We start from the raw sequence: 13049 nt of genomic DNA on the forward strand, positions 1-13049 counted from the left end.
GGTGTGGGCTGAAACAGGGAGGCAAACGCCAGCGTTTGGATATGATGGGAGTTTAGTGGTTACTTAAATTCCATAGAAGAGGCCTTGGAATTGTAAATAGTTTTCCTAAGGATTTTAGTCTTTTTTTTTTTTTTTTAAGATTTTATTTATTTATTTGACAGAGAGATCACAAGTAGGCAGACGGGCAGGCAGAGGGAGAGGGAGAAGCAGACTCCCTGCTGAGCAGGGAGCCTGATGCGGGACTCGATCCCAGGACCCTGGGATCATGACCTGAGCCAAAGGCAGACACTTAACCAACTGTGCCACCCAGGCGGCACAAGGATTTTAGTCTTAATATGTTGTTCAGTTCAGGTGAACTGACATCGGTTTTTCCTTTTTTTTTTTTTTTTTATATCCCATCTTAAGCAGTGTATACTGTTGTAGAACAGCAGTTGGAAGGATAATTGTACCAAATAATGTTTGCTTGTTCACTTATAAAGGAATGAGATTTAATGCTCTCTTAATGTCTCTCACATTATTTTATTATGTTTATTTTAATTGAAAAATTATAAGTAGGTAAAAATTTTAAAACATAAAAAGATAAACAGTGAAAATTCAAATATTCTCTCCCACCTCTGACCTCCAGCAACCAAGTTCCTTTTTCCAGAGGCATCAGGTTAACACTGTTTGGATATGCACTGAATTCCTTTAGGGTGGCATTAAGTGTGTGCCTTGCTGAAACTGTGTTTTGTTTTTTTTTAGTTTACATTAAAACATACACTATAAAAATTGTACAGTTATTAGTATGTGACATCAATCAGTAGTATTCTGGAGGTCAATCTCTAGATCAGTGCTGTCCAGAAGAAATACAGTGGAAGTCATAAGTAATTTTTTTTTAATTCATCACATTTAAGAAAGTTAAAAAGGTAAAGTTAATGTTAATTATACATTTTGCTTAATGCAGTATCTGGTGTATCAACATGTAATTATTATTAAGAAGTTATTAATGTTTTGCATTCTGTTTTTTTGTATTGCACATTGGAAATCTAGGGTGTGACACCACTTAGAAACACTTCAAAAACACTTACAGGATGTTTAGTTACGACTAGCTGCATTTCAGGTGCTTAGTAGCCTGGCTACCGCCTGTTTTATTGGATAGCACAGCTCTAGGTTAAGATGTCAGTTATTATAGGATAAATTGTAGGCTATTTTAATGAATACTTTTTGACATATGATGTACAATGAGTCCCTGACATCACCAGTTAGTTAGATCAGCTGCTGGTTAGAATTTGAATAGAATACTCATCAAAAATCTATTACTAATAATAGGTTAACATAGCAGTCTCTTAGAATAGAATATGAAATAATCTAAAAACAAATCTGAGTTGTTTTACTTAAATACCTTAAAAGGGATCTTGGAATTGTAACTTTTCCCCCCAAGGATTTCAGTCTTAATATGTTTGATTAAAAAGATCAACAAAATGTTGAGCATCATGAAGAGAAACGAAGTGGACAGTATTATCCTTTTTCATATAAAGCTTTGGTGCCTCTGTTACTGGAAAACTATGCAGTTGAGTGGTTTCCAAAACTATGAAAATAAGTGGTGAGGATACAGAGAAGAGCATTAAAAATCATCAGAGACCAGGAGGTATTGCTGTTTGACAAACCAGAAAGGTGAAAAGAATATAATTAAAATATGTAAAATCCTGTGACAAGATAACATGACCTGAATAGTCTTTTAAAATCACTTTTATTATATAAATTTTGAAACCTAAACAGAAGTAGAGCTAGAATAATGAACTCCTCATGGATCCATCATGCCGCCTCAACACTTACCAGTGTTTTGAATTTCTTTTTTCATCTATCCTTCCTGCCCCTCCCTCCTTTTTTAATTTGCTGGGGTATTTTAAATCAAATCCTACCTGTTATTTCACTCAATTATTTCAGTATGCATGTCTACTGATAAGCTTTTCTTTTAACATAACAACTATGCTATTACACCTAACAAAATTAAGTGATTCTTAATATCATTACATACTAGTCTATATTTGAATTTCCTTAATTGTCTCATAATTATCTATTACAGCAGTGGCTTGTTCAAATTAGAAGTATAACTAGATTCACATTTTTCATTTGAGTATGTGTCTTATTTTTCAATAGCTGTCACCACTACATGTTTCCAAAGTTAAAAACTTACGTATTTTAATTATCAGTTGCTATGTAACAATTTATCCCAAAACAGATGCTTAAAACTACAAACATTTATTATCTCATGCAGTTTGAAAGAGTCAGGGATCTAGGAGCAGCTTAGGTAGGTGGTTTGTCTCTGAGTCTCTCGTGAGGTTGTCCTCGGAAGCTTAATCTGAGCTAGAGGATCCTCTTCTAAGGTGACTCTCTCACATAGTTGTTGTCAGGAGGCTTCGGTTCCTCACATGGACCTCTCCTAGGCTGCTTAGGTGACCTCGTGCCACGGCAGCTCCCAGCAGAGAGTGAATGAATGATCAAGAGAAAGTTAAGGTAGAAGGTGGCTGTCTTTTATAACCTGTCCTCAGAAATGTCGTGATTTCTGCAATATTCTATTGATACATACAGGTCAGCCCTATTGAGTGTGAGAAGGGGACTGCACAAGAGAGTGAATACGCAGGTGTTTATGGCTTACTCTTTGCTCTTTTTGTATTGTAAGGTTAATCTTATTTCTAAAAAATGTAAAGGATACAAGGAGCTCATGGACAGGAGTCCTATGCGAGTGCTCTAATGTGCAGGGTCTAGTCCCGGAGGCTGGCTACCACTCTGTGTGACAAAGTGCAGTCCCAGGAGGTTCACAGTGACACTCTACTTCATCCTCATCTCTTTCTTCCCTTAGATAGTAGTTTTTATGATGTTTAATCTGGTGATTCTTCCTGAAAATATAATTCACAAAACTTATATATATATATTTTACTCAAAACACAGCTTACTCTAAACTGTGTCTCTACCTTGCTTTTTCACTTAGTAATATATCCGATAGTTCTCTTCTTATGAGTGTGTGAAGTTATTCCTCATTTTTTACAACTAAACACAGACTTCTTAATTACATTTTTAGCATATTGTAACAGAGTCTGTTTTGGACTTGAATGAAGTAAGTAAAAGGAATACTTTGTGTGGAGATAGTAATAAACCTCTAAAACTTTTAACCCCAGAGGTGACATTTTCATAATGGGTTTATAGCAGCTTAGGGAAAAAATAGAATATGTGCTTGCTTTAAGAATAGTTATTATACCTGTCAGTTTTTATTGAGGAAAACAATTATGCTGTAAAATCACTGATGGCAAAAGCCTATTTTTTTTTTTAAAGATTTTATTTGACAGCACAAGCAGGGGGAGTGGCAGGCAGAGGGAGAGGGAGAAGCAGGCCTCCCGCTGAGCAGGGAGCCCGATGTGGGGCTTGATCCCAGGACCCTGGGAACATGACCTGAGCTGAAGGCAGTCGCTTAACCTGCTGAGCCACCCAGGCACCCCGATGGCAGCAGCCTATTACATGGAGCCTTAATCTCCGCTTTTTTGATGATACCTAAGCTAATATTTATAGTAAATGAGAAAATGTATACAGAACTTCTTCTAAACTAAAGCTCTAGAGTTTTGCCTGCATTCCAGTGATGGTTCATATTCGCTGCATTGACCCCAGGTAAATTGCTTAATTTTTCTGTATCTGAAATAGGGATTGCTAATAAGGTTTACTCCCCCCCGCCATGTATTTTTTGCCTCTTTTTTTGTATTGTAGAATTAATTTTTCTAATTTCTCAGAATTAGAACCTATTATCATAATGCTGTACATATTTTTCTCTTTTGATTATATTTCTATACCAGATTCTGATTACTTCTGTTCTGAAATTTAGTTATGAAATACAATCTAGGATTAAGGTGGTATCTTCCAAGGTAGTTAACTCCTGTACTACTTTTTGTACTATCTGTAAGTCTTAAACCATTAGGAAAGCATTTAAGAAACTTTTGTCAGGTTTTTTTGTTGTTTTATTTGGGAAGAGGATTAATATAATGTTTAAAAATAGTTAAGTAGATTTTATTTCTATCATAAAATGCAGACGACTGCTTGCTAGGAAATAAGCTGGCTATAAATACAGGCATATCTCATTCAGTGCTGCAGTACATAGGGCTGAGTGGGGAGCCCAGTGGAGTGGGCTCTATCCCTTGATTTCAGGCTGTGAGTGCTAGCTGCCAGTTGTACCTCAGTTTGAGTGGTAGCACTAAGATAATGTGACTTTTCTTCACTTGTCCCTTTCTGCCAGAAATATGCTAATTACTCATAATCTTTTGATTAACAGCAGGTAGTTTGAATATTTTTGAAAGAATGAGCCAGTATATAATTAAAGATTTAAATATTAACTAGATATTAAAATGCACGTTTTACTGCTACTCTAGGTATTAGATCTAGCTGAATCTACCATTAGAACAAGAATAGAGATGAGAAAGATGTGAACCAATAAATCCTCATTTAGAAATCACAAGTATTGGGGCGCCTGGGTGGCTCAGTCGTTAAGCGTCTGCCTTCAGCTCAGGTCATGATCCCAGGGTCCTGGGATCGAGCCCCGCATCGGGCTCCCTGCTCCGCAGGAAGCCTGCTTCTCCCTCTCCCACTCCCCCTGCTTGTGTTCCCTCTCTCGCTGTGTCTCTCTCTGTCAAATAAATAAAATCTTAAAAAAAAAAAAAATCACAAGTATTAAGTGTGTCCAAAAGGTTTTTCTGTAGGAACTGTGTTCTGACCCCAAACAGGACTCTCATTTCCCAGTATACATCCCCAATGTTAAACAGGTCTGCCATTTTCAAAAAAGTGTGCAGTGAGGGACCATTTAGGCTTTATCAGATTCCGCATGATGGGCGAGGATATTCATAAGATGGAAAAACAGACTGTTGTAAAATGCCACAGGTGTCTTTGAGGTCTGCCATGAAAGGTGTCGCATAGTTCCTTGTTACCAGAGAGTCCATTCAGATGGTAACAAAGGTTCAAACCTTTAGAATAAATACAGTGCTTTGGGAGAGATTTAGGAGCTGTCGGTTGTATTTGTTCCTTTTCTCAGATTTTTATTTCTTGATTTTTGACTCGGTTGATTTTTACTGAGCATTAGCAGTACCTATCTGTTGGCAGTTGGGTTCGAAAGCATTTGTTTTCTAGAATTTATGAAGTGACCGCACTAGTGGTGTTTGCTGCAGCTGAAAGTTCTCTGCCACTAATCCACAGCAGAGCAGCTATATTTGTTCAGTTGTTCATGCTTCTCTATTTCGCAGCACTTAAAGGGGAACAAACACATTCTTGTGTCTTGTTACTAAGTGTCCTTACATGTTCGGGTGGGGAGAGAATTAAATGTGCTTTGAAAGTATTTCTCTCTGCCAAATTAAACCTGCCTCTTTTCCTTGTCTTTTTTAGGTCAGATGTACCAGCAGTACCCGCAGCAGGCCGGCTATGGTGCTCAGCAGCCGCCCCAGCCGCCCCAGCCACCCCAGCAGTACGGTATCCAGTATTCAGGTGAGCGCGTGTCCAGAGGGAGGTGACTCTGATTGTGAGCTGTTCCTGTACTCATTAAACTTGAAGCCTTTCCTCTTAACTCCTTGGTTTGTAATACTTACATTGTCATAGGAGGTGTTAAGTATTTATTTGTGGGAGGAAATAACATTTATTTTTAAATATTTTGCATGAATATTTTATTATAAATCAACATTTTGGTCAGCAGTCATAGATGATTTTGTAATAACTTGTAGTTTGAAAACATTTTTAACTCAAGCTATCTTGTACTGATAAGATCTCCTTATCTCTCAGGTGATTTAGAACAGCAAAAATGCTTTTCGCCCATTATGTGTCACATATAATTCTAGTGTACTGTAAAAATATTAACATTTTCCTCTTACATGAAAAGGCAATCTTAATAAGAACCAAATTAAGCTACTTAGGTTTTTAAATCTCCCAGAGTATGTAGGAATACCAAAAACAGGCCATAAAAATAGACTTGTGTCAAATGTAATCTAGGCAGCTAAGAATGTTGAATATAGTTGTTTTAAATAGGCATTCTGGGTATTTTCTTTTACCTTCTGTCCACTGAAGATTATCCATATTTAAATATGAAATCTCTCTAGTGTAGCTTTGACCATGATGATTATAAATCACGTAATTTTACATTTGTTATATCAGAGAGTTTACGTTTAACTTAATGTTTCACAGCCAAAGATTTAAGTATCAAAAGTTCATGTAATTAAAAATAATTTATCTAAGTTGAATCTTGCCAGAATTTTATTTTACGGAGTTTTATAGTTCAACTGGAGCAGGAATTAGCAAACTATAGCCACGGGCCAAATGTGGCACGTCACCAGTTTTTGTGAATTAAGTTTTATTGGAACACATCTATACCTGTTCATTCTTAATGCTGTCTGTCGCTCTGTCGTGGCGGAGCTGAGTAGTTGCAGCAGAGACTGGCCCACAAAACCTAGAATATTTACTCTCAGGCTGGTCACAGAAAAAAGTAGGTTGTGACTCCTGCACTAGACCATAAAAGTCTATCTTTAATTAGAGTTTTGACATACTTTAACTCATATAGCAATTTTTATTTGGATTATATTTGCTATAGAGTGATTTAGCTGATAGCTGCTAATTTTTAATTATGTAAAGTAAATGGGATGAGTTTAAGCTTGGATTATGATATTAGGATTATTTTAGGTTTGCAGTCCTTTAAAGTCAAGGTGTTATAAATTATATAATTTGTAGAAATAATATCAGATCTGAAAAGACCTAGTCATCATTCTAATCCAGGGGATTTCAACTCCCTCTGTGCTTCAGAATCACCTGGAGAGCTTTTTGTTTTTGAAAGTTACAGGTGCTTAGGCTCTACTCCCAGATATTTTGTTTGATTTGGTTAGGAGTGGGACTCAGGCTTTGATATTTTAAAAGCATTGCAGGTCATTCTAAAGTGCAGGCAGGGTTGGAAACCATTTGTCCTTGTCTCACCCACTCATTTTATAGATGAGGCAGTTAGGGTTCAAAGAGGTTGTGACACATGGAAGGACACACAGCCATTCAGTGGGGGAACTCAGAGCCAGTGTACTTGACTTTGCTGTTAATTATTTATATCATTCTGCATTCTCCAGCCTAGGCCAGTGGTAGCAGACTTATCTGCCATAAAAGGCTAGATAGTAAATATTTTAGACTTTGTGGATCATAATGATCCCTTGTCCTACACTACTCATTAATTTTTTAAAAAATCCCGTGATTTCCATTTCTTGAGATTTTTGTTGTTCTTCACCAAAGTGTTTCAACGGAGAGGGTAGGGCTATACACATAATAGAAGCATTGCCACATTATGATCAAAGACTAATAGGTTGCTAATGAAATGGCATTAGGCCCATAGGAGTTATTCCCTCTGTTGAGAAATAATTAAGGATCTGGTTGTTTCCAGACTCAGTTAAAAATCCAGTCTAGATTTCAGCTGCCAGGATGAAAAGGCAGCAGTATTTTGCTCATAGTCTTAACTTGTATAGACATTTTCACTGTAAAAGCTGAGTCCTTCTGTTTCTCCAAAAACTTACAGTAAAAAAATTAAGCAAATAAATTTTATGTAGAAGATAGGAGAAGTTGTATGACATTCAAGATTTTATCATGAATTGACTTCAGTATTTGGATGCTACCATAAGTAAAATGCCTTAGATACTTGATTTACTTATTAAAAGTTAAGCTTGTTCTTAATGATTTTAGTCAGAGTCTTCACTCGAGTAAAATTTAGTTTTCAAATCATCATCTTTGTATTTCTGATCCCACTAGTCCTATTAACTTGAATTTGATTGGGAGATGTGGAGATAGTCAACTAAATACTCTGCTTGGAGACTGTAAGTGGTGGTGGTAACATTGGACCATTTTTGACACTGTTGGTTTGGCAGTTTCCCTCTGACCTTTTCCAGTTTTACTCATGGACTATGTCAAAAAGGTTTCTTTCATGAGTAAATTTTGAACCCAGGTTCAAGGTGAGTTCAGAATATACTCAAATTCATTCAATCCTTTTTTTTTTGTTTTTTAAATGCAGGGTTGTACATATTTTAATTATTTTCTTATGTATCTGGTATTTAATGCTGACAGGATTCCAGTCATTGGAGAGGTTTCATTGCAAGTAGCTGCAGGTGTGTTTCATGGTAGAGATAAAAGTTTTCAGTGAAGCCGACTTGTTCTTTTAAAAAAATTGAAAAAAAAATTCTAGTTAATGAATGTAGATGTTGATATTGTGGGGCAATATCATATGCTTTTTATGTGTTATGCTGTTACTTCTAAGTCAGAATTCTGAGTTGTAAAGGCAAAAGATCAGATACCGAATCTAAAAGATTTTAAGGATTGTGAAAATGGGTACTTAAAGTTTATTCTTAAATGGCTTAGTTTTTATAGAAAGTGAGTGAGCCTTAAAGCATCTCATTAGCACAGTAAGATGTATTTGTAGCACCATTGCTTCATTTAAAAATATTGTCTCAATGTGTTTTTACTTGGTACAGTTGTTAAATAGGCCTCTCCTCCACACCAGGTTAATGACTAGCTTTACGTTAATTCCTGCATTTATCATTTGAGCATCTGTTCTGTACTAGGAATTATGCTACAACAGGTATTTGCTCTTAGGGATTATGTAGTATAGAAGCATTTGTAATGAAATATAGAGTGGTTTCAGTTTAGATTAGAGGGTTTAAAAGAACTGTTTAGAAAATATCTTGTTTTGATACTATTTGGTTTTGAAGTGATATTATAGGATGGACTATACTACTCTACTTGTTATATAAATACTTAGGAATAAGTTTAAATTTCTCATCTTTTTTGGTCCATAACAGTAAGACTAATTCTCTGGAAAGCCTTTCACCAAAAGAAAAATAAGATCTATATGTACTTTATTTTGCCTTTTCAGCAGGCTATAGTCAGCAGACTGGACCCCAACAACCTCAGCAGTTCCAGGGATATGGCCAGCAGCCAGCTTCCCAGGCACCGGCTCCTGCCTTTGCTGGCCAGCCTCAGCAGCTGCCTGCTCAACCACCACAGCAGTACCAGGCGAGCAGTTACCCTCCACAGACTTACACTACCCAAACTTCTCAGCCTACCAGTTATACTGTGGCCCCTGCCTCACAACCTGGAATGGCTCCAAGCCAACCCGGGGCCTACCAACCGAGACCAGGTTTTACTCCACCTCCTGGAAGTACTATGACTCCACCTCCTAGTGGGCCTAACCCCTATGCACGCACCCGCCCTCCCTTTGGTCAGGGCTATACCCAACCTGGACCTGGTTATCGATAAAGAGGCTCAGCTACACTGATGAATGTAGCTGATAGCGGTTTGCCTCCCAAAAGACTCCAGTACTACTATTTTAATTTGTATTGAAGTTCAGAAATTTAAAAAGCAGAGCATTTTTTATGATATCATTGTTGCTGTTAAATTGAAAGTATAATTTGCTGGAACACAAAAAGATCAAAATGAAAGTTTTTTTCTTCCCTTGCTTAAAAGTGTAGCAGCTGCCTAGTTATTTTGGAACACTACTCTGATGTGCGTAAAGTGATTGACTTTCTAGCTTGCCTTGTCCGGAGGATATTAAAACGCTAGGTTGAAGTTTAGCCATCTTAACTTGGCTTTTTATTATTAACATGATGTACTAAAATATAGATCCCTTTGAGAAAACAACTAGGTATTATGTATAAAATGTAACATTGATAGGTTAATAAAGATAATTGAATCCATTAGTGGTCTTGTATGTTTTAACGACTAAATTACATGAGAAAAAAAATTCTTTTTGCTCTTTGGTCTCAAAATGAAGTATAGGCATTTTAACTTACAGTTTTCTGTTCCAAGAAACACGGTGCCATTTGATTTTTTGTCCTGACAACTTTGAAAGAAATGCATTTAATAATCAATCATTGGTTTAAAACAATGAAACTTCTTTAAAATAGATTTCAGAGGAAGACAAATTAACATTACATATAAACAAACACAACAGATATGGGGGGTTGGGTAGATCCTGAATAACTTATAGAGATGAATCATTCAGAAATGAAGAACTCAGTCTTAAAAAAACTACATCTCTTTATTGCAGAGTTTATACTTGAAAAATACAAAATGTAGCATCGATAAACTTGAAGCATGTTGAAGCAGAGGCAAGGTCCTTTCAGAAAGAGGGCAACAATGCACCATTCCCATGTCCCTCCGCAAATGAAGGACTTTTTTTAAAAATAAATGAGATTTTCATTACAGGTTGAGCTAGACAAAATTACGAAAACATTCTCTGATACATTCATTCCTAGAGGTCTAAAAACAGAGTACATAGCCTGTAAAGTGGTAGGGATGTCATGCATTACTTTTTTGCTCAGGCTTCACATTCAGTCTCTACGTACAGCTTCATTAGAATTCTATTAACAACAGTATGAAGACAAATCCCTGCTTAAAGGGATAGTTTGACAAAGTACATTCAGACATTGTAACATATTTATGGGTAGAGAAAGAACAAAATGTGTATTTTGAAATTGAGTAGATCAGATAATTCTATTCAGTTTGCAGCTAAAATCAAATTTAATGATTCAAACAGTTTTCAGTAATTTGCAGAGATTTAAGGAAATGTATATCGGCATGAATGGTTAACTATTGAAATGCTTCAGAAAAGCTATTTAGCTATTGCTAAAAATTTGAAGTTTAAATAAACATGAATATTAGGACCTTTTTTCCCCCAGATACAAATGCTCAGATAATTTGATCTAATAAGTTAAACCAAGTTGAGATTTATGGAATTAACTCACCAGTAAGAAGAATACACTTTAATAAAAGTAAATATTTTTTTAAAAGTATATTAGTTTTTGATGTTAAATTTGTTATAAAAGTATCTCAAAACATCATTACAACAGAGTGATAAATAATATACAAATGATCTCTTAAAATACCATGGATAGGGAGCCAGCTTCCCTAAAAATGTTATCCTGTTAATGTCAATATCTTGTTTTCTTAAAATGATTTTGTAAAACCTGATAAATATTCTCAGCAACATTTCTAATAAACATCTACTATGGCTATTAAACTTTAATACATAGTAAACATAATAGCTTTAAATGAATGTGACAAATACTATAGTGTTTCCAATTATTTTTTTTGCCATGATAAACAGAAGGCACTTTTGATCCTGATTGCAGCATCTACCATTTTCCAGGAATTGTGGTCCCACATTCATACCACTGGACATAATTGATTTGGGTGTGACCACCTATTTCTCCAAATTGGACAGGTTCCTGACGAACTGCTCTGAAATAGCCTAAGAAGGAAAATAATTTTATTTTAATAGCTGCTGTATTTTTGCCCTCACCACTCACAGATTGAAGGGTGTCCTTAAATGGCTAAATGTTACTCTAGGTGAAGTATTTTAGGAAATGGATAGCAACAGAGAGCCCGGTGTCTTCCCTGAGGTCGTAATGGCTGGCTAAACATGAGGGGCACCTGAAACTCCTCTGACCTGTGCTTTAACAAGGTGGGATGAGCCGGTTGGTAGTGTCTGAGAGACAAAGCCGAAGAGGGGCAGAGTCGGAGGGCTTTTGTGTTTCGAGTGTGATTGAGCACGTTTAGTATAGTCTCTGCACGGTATGGACTGGTCGTGGTCTATGAAGGTGCTATTTACTACAGTGTTAGGAAACAAAAGAAGGGTAGTTCTAAGAATGCTAAATTTCTAAAAATTAAATTTAGCTGAAATCTTCCTTCAAGGACTCTACACTAAATGATTAAAATTTTTGCTGCGAATGTAAAATGTTTTGGCAATATACACAATTTACAGTATGTTTTATATCCCATTCCTGAGAGGCAGCAGTTGCAACTTCCTGTTAATGGGTTCACAGATAAAAACACCAACCACAGTAAAAGAGGACTTAAATGCCATTGAACAGAATGTGTTGCTGAAAAGATGAGTCAAATAATGTAGAAACCTCTTAGTGACTGCTGAGTAATATGGACATTAATTTACTCTCTCCTGCCCTGGCTAAGGATTAAATTTCAGTCTTTTAAGTCCTCATGGAGCAGCTTAATATGTCTTTAGCAAGTTACAGTGGTTATTCATTACCAGAATTGTTCAGTTTCAACTATATTTATGTGGCAAATAATAAGGGAATAAAAAAATGCCTGTGTGCTCTGTATAAGTGTGCTCTGTATAACTATAAGGTAATACAGGAGTGATTTAAGGTTGGGAAACACTACTCTTCTATAGCTGTTTTTGCAAACTGAAGTGTTCCTGAAGTAGAATGTCTTTATAGATGTCTGTGTGTAATTTCCCTTAGCTCTAAAATAGAGTCTTAAGGACTGGGAGGAAAGTTGAAACACTTCTATTAAGGTCTTAACGTGAAAGTCTTTTTTTCTAGTCCGATAATTAGAGCAGTAGTACTGCAGAATTATTTTTAAAGTGATTGTTTTCCTTAGCTTGAATTCTCTCTGTGTTAATTTGTAAAATCCTCTTGCTTAAGAGGAGGCTCAGAAAACATACCTTCTTTGGTGGGTAACTGGTCAGAACTGAGTTGCTGTCCTGTGCGTCCATCTAAAAACGAGTCCACAAACTGGCAGTGGTCTTCTCCATGGCCTCTCTGATCGCCTATGTTATAAAATTTTCCTAAGGAACGAGAAATTAAAAGGATCATGAAGTATTACTATTTTTGATAGAGGACAATTCTGAAATATTCAAAGGTATTCAGATAGAGTCTTCTCTGTTTTTGTACATCCCCCCCCTTCACCGTAGCTCAAGCCACCAGTGTCTCCTGACTGAACTATGGAAGTCTTCGAGCTGCCACCACTGCTTTTATTCCTTCCTCTCTCTTACTCCTTCCCTCCCCCCACTCCCAGAGATCATCTTTTTAAAATGCAGCTCAGATCATGTTACTCTGCATAAATCTCTCCTGCAGTCTCCTATGACAGTCAAAAGAAAACCCCCAATCCTTACCTGGTGTCAGAGCTCCTCATGATTCTACGCCTGCCTGCCTGACCTTCCGCTTACTAAGCCTCAGCCACACCAGTAGCACTGGCTGGGCTCGTGCCGGCGGGGGCCTTTGCCTTTCTCT

At 36.6% G+C, this 13049-nt stretch overlaps 2 protein-coding genes across 7 annotated transcripts in view; one reads left to right on the forward strand and one right to left on the reverse strand.

The window, feature by feature from the left end:
• The window catches only part of TFG (trafficking from ER to golgi regulator), a 32238-nt gene extending 22523 nt beyond the window's left edge, over positions 1 to 9715 (forward strand). For 5 of the 6 annotated variants that reach the window (XM_032406424.1, XM_032406425.1, XM_032406426.1 and 2 more), the window contains 2 exons: positions 5398 to 5496; positions 8894 to 9715. In XM_032406424.1, the coding sequence (XP_032262315.1) occupies positions 5398 to 5496; positions 8894 to 9276 (482 nt within the window). In that variant the 3' untranslated portion in view covers positions 9277 to 9715. The remainder of the gene's footprint in view (positions 1 to 5397; positions 5497 to 8893) is intronic. The other variant, XM_032406427.1, reaches the window with a different exon arrangement.
• Positions 9716 to 9810: 95 nt separating this feature from the next.
• ABI3BP (ABI family member 3 binding protein) overlaps positions 9811 to 13049 on the reverse strand; it is a 239679-nt gene continuing 236440 nt past the window's right edge. The window contains exons 66-67 of the mRNA XM_032406430.1: positions 12482 to 12604; positions 9811 to 11269 (exon numbers count right to left, since the gene is read on the reverse strand). Of these exons, the coding sequence (XP_032262321.1) occupies positions 11154 to 11269; positions 12482 to 12604 (239 nt within the window). The 3' untranslated portion in view covers positions 9811 to 11153. The remainder of the gene's footprint in view (positions 11270 to 12481; positions 12605 to 13049) is intronic.

This window comes from Phoca vitulina, unplaced genomic scaffold, assembly GCF_004348235.1.
Source record: "Phoca vitulina isolate PV1807 unplaced genomic scaffold, GSC_HSeal_1.0 scaffold8, whole genome shotgun sequence".
Taxonomy (NCBI): Eukaryota; Metazoa; Chordata; class Mammalia; order Carnivora; family Phocidae; genus Phoca; species Phoca vitulina.